Source organism: Pelodiscus sinensis, chromosome 15, assembly GCF_049634645.1.
Source record: "Pelodiscus sinensis isolate JC-2024 chromosome 15, ASM4963464v1, whole genome shotgun sequence".
Lineage (NCBI taxonomy): Eukaryota > Metazoa > Chordata > Testudines > Trionychidae > Pelodiscus > Pelodiscus sinensis.
In genome coordinates, this window is record NC_134725.1 from 36,948,540 (window position 1) to 36,956,548 (window position 8,009).

General features: G+C 40.4%; 1 protein-coding gene across 3 annotated transcripts in view; it reads right to left on the reverse strand.

Moving 5' to 3' along the window:
- SVOP (SV2 related protein) overlaps positions 1-8,009 on the reverse strand; it is a 54,114-nt gene that overhangs the window by 45,357 nt on the left and 748 nt on the right. The window contains exon 1 of one of the 3 annotated variants that reach the window (XM_075898793.1): positions 7,844-7,993. The exons of 1 other annotated variant lie outside the window; for it this stretch is intronic. In XM_075898793.1, the coding sequence (XP_075754908.1) occupies positions 7,844-7,845 (2 nt within the window). In that variant the 5' untranslated portion in view covers positions 7,846-7,993. Of the gene's footprint in view, positions 1-977; positions 1,149-7,843; positions 7,994-8,009 lie in introns of those variants that run through there. One more of the 3 variants, XM_075898791.1, reaches the window with a different exon arrangement.

Here is an 8,009-nt window from a genome sequence, read left to right on the forward strand (position 1 = left end):
TAATTTCAATTATTCATACACTGAAAGGTACTTAGATAATTATTAAGTACATCAAAATAACAGAATAGAAAAAAGATGGCCTAATGAAAACATGCATCTTTTCTCTCTTCTAAAAAGGAGAATGCACCATAACACATGTTTTTCAACACATCCTGAAGTTCATGCCATTGTATATCTCTAACTGGTTAAATATTTAACTGATTGATTTACTTTACATCATCTCAATATTTTAAATTTAGTTCAGTCCTTTATTTTCTGCCTTCCTAGTCAATGTTTTATAAATACAGATGTGTTTTAAGCAACAAGGCAAAAAAGCATGAAAAAAATGTAATTATTTTTAAAGGACACCTTTCACATTCAGAAGAAGGGTAAGCATTTCAAAGTGACAAATCCAGCAATCAGGTTGTTATCAGCTCTTTGCATAGATCTAGTATTCAGGTACAAACAGCAAGGAGTCTGTCATGCACAAGCATTCCCTGTGCAGCAATGTCTGCTTCTTCAAATCATACAATTTACAAACAGCAGTGGCCTTCACTGCAAACGTACCCTTTGAAGAAAGGTAGTAGTCTGCAATCAGTTGGCTGCATGAAGTAAAAGACTAGGGAAGATATCTACCTTGGCACGATGTTATTTACAGATGCAATCCACATTGCAAATGCACTGCTAATGTTTCCTCTCACCAGAACCCTTTGCACTCTCCCAGATTATATAACCAACCTCCCACATGCACATCCACCCACCCAAAGTTCAAGTAAAAATAAAAACTGGGTGAGTTAATAAAGCAAACAGTTTCACACAGCAGATCCAGGGGGTCAAGGATGCTAAATCTGAGCAGACAGACCAGGAAAATGGCCTGCTTCTTGTGGCTTGAGCCATTTCCCAGGAATAATTTCAATTTTAAAAATTCACTAGGATTCGTACTCTGTAGTTTGTTTGTTTTTAATCCCTGTGTGTCTCTGTCTCCCCTTGTTACTTACGGAAGCTGTCTTAGCTGGAATAAATCATCCTCCATTGCCAGGCTGGATTTGATAGAGCTGCTCTCATTGCTCTCACATTGTGGTTAATGGAGAGATGTTGGGATTTCAGGAGCACTGGCTGCTGGACAGCTCCTTCCGCTACAGCAGCAGCTGCACCAGCAGCCGCTGTAACAAAGCGGCAGCCAAGGGCGGGGGGGCGGGGAGGCGGGGAGGGAGGGAAGGGAGGAAGAGAAGACCTGGGGAAGAGAAAGAAGAAGCTGCTTTTGGAGATCCAGGTTAGGAAGATGCTTTAGCTACGAAACTCACGGGTTCCCTACTCCCGCTATTCTTTTAGCAGGGTCGGTGGCTGCTGTATTTGTGCTCCAGCATGTCATCTGAGTGAATGCAAAAACGTCTGCTCATTAGGAAAATGTCATCTCGGGAAATATGAAACACTATAGAAAAATGTAGTTAGCATTCTAATGAGGAGTCACAAATAGAAACATATTCCAAGTTTCATAATCTGAATCTACTCATAAAAAGGACATAAGAGGAGTCTTAAAATGCCTAGTTATTTACTGGCTGAGATGCAGAGCTGTTCGGGGCTTTCTCAGAAAGTGAATTTAATATAGATAAATGGAAGACAACACACACACATGATGATGAAAGACAGATTAGAGTAAAATCTATTTTGTATGACTCTAAGAGTCAGGTGCTTGACCTTTCTTGAAAATTAATGGGACATAAGAGCCTAACTCACCTAAACACTTCTGAAAATTCCATCCTAAGGACTTGAGCCTGCAAACATATGTGGGAACTCACTGCATGTTGTTCATATGAATGAAGTGTGTAGGGTAGGCTAAGGCTCTTAGGTTGGAGATATATTGGAGCAGTCTTGTAAGGCAAGAGATGCCTAGTAAAGGGGATCTGTTGTAGAGCTCTTCCAGTATTTACACACATATGTGCACCTGTCCTTGAGTGAAATTGTACAGAATATATAACCACATTATCAGAAAGAATGCACCATCAACTTAGCGCACTGTTTCCTTTTGGTATTCTCCTTCTACAGGTTTTCCTACAGATGAAAAGAGTAATATAGTTGTGTGTGACTGTGTATATCAATTTTTCCTTTCCACAGAAAAACCCATTGGGGAAAATTACAGGAAAAATGTGCTGGCAGGATGGTGAAGAACCAGTACTGCTTTATGCCCTGGATAGAGTTTGTGTAGGCAGAAGCAGTACTGACATAACCACTGAACAATGTTGACTCTGGGGATCTATGGGGAATCCTAGCTTCAACTCTGCACATACAGGAACATCTAGATTGAATGCCTGCCCTCTGTGTACTGACCAGCCTCCCTCCCCTAGGATGTTTGGCTCAGCAGCCATGTTGCTCCTGACTCCCTTTTCATGCATGTTTAGCATTTCATCTTTCATGGTGAAAGTCACAGAGGGGAGCTGCAAGGAATAACACTAATATATGGAGCAATTTGTTACTCATGGTGAGCATGGCTGTGATGGGACAATGCTATGAGAAGCAGCTGGTACCTAAAACTGCACCTTCAAGGCCAGCCATTTCCCTCCAACAGTACACATACTTTAACATGTGCATTGCTGATATAGAAGGGCTGCCAGAAACTATGTAGCAATTTCCTCTCATTTCTAGGGATAACACAATTGCTCCTTTTATAGTGAAGTAACTTATTCCTACACAATAACATCAACCAGAGGTTTCATTATAAACAGAATTAGCAAATTTGCACATTGTGGCCACTGCAACAATTTGGGATTGCCCTTCCCTTCCATGGCAAACAATGGGCTGGATTCCAGCCTGAAATTCTGACAAGATGCTGCATGGGAATCAGCTCATTTGGAGAATGTGTGATTGTGGGTTTAAGCCCACCTTGATAGTTCTGAACAACTTCAAGGTCTGATGTCACCCCAGCTTTAGGTAAAGCAAACCCAGGGGCCAGTGTAATTTGAGGCAGGCTTGCATAGATATCTATGGGCTTTTCCATTGCCTAGAATAGCAAGAACACAGGGCACACTAGCCACTCACCCTCTTACTCCTGGCATAATCTTATGCTAACAGCTGCACAGGAGTGTGTTATAAGGCTACTTACATTACTTACATGAGCCCTACACTACCAGTGTGCTATGGAAATTCCCTAGCTGCCATTCTGTCTCCTTTATGGCATAAAAAGTCATGGCAAAGGCCACAATTTTAGAAATGTAGGGCCCGAAGGGACCTTAAGAGGTCACCAAGTCCAGCCCTCCACCCAAAGGTCCAAATAAACCTACCACAACCCTAACAGGTGTTTGTCCAACATCTTATATACCTGAAATAATAAGGTTTCACAAACTCTCTCAGGAGCCTATTTCAGAGCTTACCTACCCTTAAAGTTAGAAAATATTTCCTAATATCTAACCTAAATCTCCATTTCTGCAAATTAAAGCCCATGCCTTCTTGACCTCCCTTAAATGGACATGGACAATAACTGACCATAGTCCTCTTTATAATGGACTTTAATATATTTGAAAACAGTTATGTCTTTCCCCAGTCTTTTTGCTCAAGACTAAACATGCCCAGTTCATTAGATAGTTCCTCATGGGTTTTCTAATCTTTTTATCATTTTTGTGCTCTTTTGGACTCTCTAATTTGTTCACATCTTTACTAAAACATGGCTCCTCAATCTTGACAAAATACTCCAGCAGAGGCCTAAAGTGTTGTAAGATTCTTCCTAGTTCACTATAGTGGGTTCATTTGTGCCCAGTCACAACCACCCACCCTTACCTCTGTGCTAGGTTCAAGCTAACTTCCATAGGGGTGTGCACTGGCAAGAGGGAATGAAGACTTTCCTCTTTCCTTCTACAGTCTACATAAGAAGCAGGCAGAACTGCAGTCACTGTGTTCAGGGATTGCTCCCTAATTAGCAACAGCTCTCCTAACAGTAATGATGGAACCAAGAGTAGCTGGAACCAGTGGTTCTGCCCAATCTCTATGCTGGCCAGCATTGCTGTTGACCTGTAGTAGAGAATATCCTGCAGTTCAGCCCTTAAAAACTTGTAAGACAAAGGCCATGAGAACAACAGAATCATCATAAAAAGAGATTACCATAGTCAAACAATATTTTCTCTTAATGTTAGCTGGCTAATAGTTTAACTCAATACTGTTAAATTGTTAAATTCTTGTTCACTGGCTAAGATTTTACATTGCCACTTTCTCCCATTAAGAAAAAAGAATTACAGGTTGAACCTCTCTAGTCCGGCATTCTTTGATCCAGCAACATCTGTAGTCTGGTATGATTTTAGTTAGCTGGATGTCCACTTATCATGGATGTGATCAAGTTTCCCACAGTCCCATAAAATTTGTTTACAGTCATGGCGCTCAGTGTTCTGTGCTATTATTTAGCTCTAATTTACCCCTACATGTCTTCTAAGAGCCCAGTAAACAGTAGAAGTGTTGGTAATGTTGCTACACACTATTGATCTCCTATGGTCCAGCAAATTCTCTGGTTTGGCACCAGTCACATCCCGACTGTGCAGAACTAAAGAGGTTCAACCTGTATTAGTAATTCTTCACAAACAGATTCTCAAGTTCTAGCTACAGAAACAAGATAAAAAAATGGCCAATAAGAAAAGCAATAGTAAGGAATTATTCTGATGGACTAGTAAAATAAACCAGGATCCCTCCATACATCCCTGTCATGTGACTTGAATACAGGAAACATTCAAAGCCAGATTTTACTCCCTTATGCTTTGAGAAAATTACTACTAAGAATGAATAAGGGGGCACAATGTTCCTAGTGTAGTGCAAAGAAATTAAAAAGGTCCTTAATCGTAGATGAGGAAGATGCTTAATGTTTTTTCAAGGTAATACATTTATTTTAATAAAAGATAACAGTTCAAGATAGAATATACAGAATGAAAGAGATGTCAACAGATAGGATTGATCACCCTAAAAATATAATCAAATTTCAAGAAGATCTGTGTCTTCATTTCAGAAAATCCAGGTGAAAGCAAACATAGTTCAATTCATCAAATGATCCAAGAAGACTGCCATGTGCTACAGAGTAAAATGCTGCAGATAAATCCACTGCAATGAGCGGCGTTATTGAACTGATGCTACTGTGTGAAAGAAGCCTTTACCAGCCCTTCACTAGAATGGTCTCAGCAGGGCAGACTGACCTGAGTGAAATTTATCTACAAAACTGTTTCTGACAAGATGAGATCACAGCAACTGTATGTAGCCACAGTTTCTTCCAAAATCTTGTCAGCAAATGGCATTTTAAACTAGTGCCCTATTTGAAAAAGCTCATTATGTAGCACAAAGAACATTTTAACAATACAGTGACCACATTAATTCTTTACTAAACCAGGTGCCTCTTGATAAGACAAGTTATGCAATAAATCAAAGGTCTACAGCACCAGTATAAGGTTTCCTACACTGTCCCGCTCCTCTTGCCCTAAGCATTTAATAGACATTAGACATTTACGAGAATGATTCATTCAGTATGTATCCTACAGCTGCCAGGCCTGAGTTTATTTATTTTTTCATCTCTGTCTCATTTCTTCTCAAATGCTCTCTTGGTTCTATCTACCCCCTGCTGTCTATTCCCACTACCCTTCCAGATGCTCTCCTCCTCTCTAACAGCTGCTCCTCTCTCATGCTTCCCTGCAACTCAATAATCTCAGACAAATATGGGGCTCATCCAGAAAGACACCTAATGTGCCAGACATTTGGCTAACAAAAGCCATTAGAATCAATTTAGTAATTAGTTGAAAACAAAAAATATCTGTTAACTGCCAGGGCCCCAAATAAATGAGTGGCAACTGCCATCTTGAGGTGCTCTCAAAAGTGACAGGTGCTATCCAGCTGTCCTCTTTCACAGCAGTGAAGTAAATAATTTTCTTCACTGCATGATTCTATAGGCAAACCAGATATTTTCAAAAATTAAATAATACAAAACTGAGTGAGATCCTAAATTATTGTGAGTCTGATCCTAGACCGCTTCCAAAGATGCACAGGGAGTTAGACTAAGTAAAACCCTCAGAGCACAACTGCAAGCAAGGCAGGAATTTCTGGTTTTCTACCCCTACCAGCACCCCTAAACTTATGGGTTTGGGTGTGGAATGGTGGAGGCTGCCAGTTATTGGGGAACAGGAGATACTATAGTGGCACATGAAGTACCATGCTGATGAGCACAATATAAATTCCTAGGAATATAAATAGCCTCAAGACTGTAATAGCATCTCCTGAGCAGATTCACTGCCATTCCACAGCTTGGGAGGATTCTTTCTCTATCTTCTTGCCAATGCCCCCCTGTGCCAGGTCTTTTTATTCTGGGTTTGCCCAGAGGAAAGGATTTGGAGCTCACTGAATACATGTGTTGATTTCAAAATTACCAATAAATATTTATTTAAAGAGAAGCATTCCATATCAGTTTCTCTCCAGTTGACTCGTTGAGTTTTGAGTTCTATTTTACTTTTGCTAGAATGGGTGATAAGCATCATGTACCCCTAAAACAGCATAAGGAAAGTAATTTCTGCTCTGAGTCAGGGCATTTGTGATATCCTGACTTAAAAGACAAACACAGAAGTTTGTGAACAAGTAAAAGTATATTATATGATTTTAACTGTTCAAAATAATTCTATTAATGTTTTATTTTTTTTAATTTAGTTTAAATATTTATACTCAGCCTGTAAGGATCACAGCCCCATCTGTTATCGAGAAAACCAAAAGTACAATCCTCTTTTTCTTTATTCACAAGTAACTGTACAAATTAACAACACTCATTCTTAAAATCATAGGATGAAGGTAAATGGATCTAAATTTTAATTTTTCCTCTTGTCAGCTCTTCAGACCCCATGAAATTACAGGAGAATGAACGGGAGTCTATTGAGCCTTGCACATAATCAACATAAACAGCTAATTTCCAACTGTAACATCTTTACTACTAGCAAGTAGCAACGATGCATGAGGCCAAAGCAGGATCTTCAGATCCTAGTTGAATAGCTTGCCACAATGGCAGCTAGAAAACTCACTTTTTTACTTATAAATTAAGTCAGCTGTCTCTGAAATGCTTTCAGAGTGAAAACCTCCCATCAGCTTCGGGAACAGAGCCATACTAGGGCCACCACAATCCTTCTGTAGGAAAGCACAAGGGGCCACAGAGCAGGTTGGTGAGCAGACTACTTTGTGGCAATGCAGATACTTTAGGGTGCCACAGAGATATTTTGGGGGCAACCTTTTGAGGCACCCAGTGACATTTTGCAGAATTGCAATGACATTGTGAGTTGTTGCCATGTTGTAAGATGAAGTGCATCCAACAAAGTGTTTTTTTCCCACAAAAGCTTATGCCCAAATAAATCTGTTAATCTTTAAGATGCCACAGGACTCCTTGTTGTTTCTGCTGAAGCAGATTGGCACAGCTACCTCTCTGAAAATTATTACTACTATTGTTTATTACAGATATTATTGCAGCAAGACTCCATATTGCTCATGTTAGAAGAACTTTGCAGATATTGCCAAGCATTCAGAAGTTATGATTCATGCCCCCAAACTTGTGAGAGCATCTTAACAATGGTGAGATTTCAATTGTAACAACAGAAAGTATGTGGTTCCGGGCAGTGTCGGCTTCAGGATTTATGAGGCCCTATACAGCATTGTTAAAATGGTGCCCCATGCCACTGAATGGGCAGGGATGATTTTTTAGAGATGTGATTTTATAACCTTCTGCAGCACACCAATGAAATATTTTAAAGCAAATTTTAAATTAAGACCTTGTCAACTCACACAGTAAATTCAGAAACTGACAGTGTGTGTGTGTGGGGGGGGGGGGACTGCGGCTGGTAAATGCCTGTGAAATTGCTTCATTGCCACTTACATGGCTCCTTCGCAGGTCCCCTGTTCTGCTAATAGCTCTGGCAGGCACTGCCGCTTGTGAGTTAACGCATCTTCTCCTCTCCGCCGGAAGTGGAGCCACAGAACAGGGATAGGCAGGGCAGCTGGGTGGACACTAGGACCCAAGGGTGCTTCCAAATGTCAGGTGC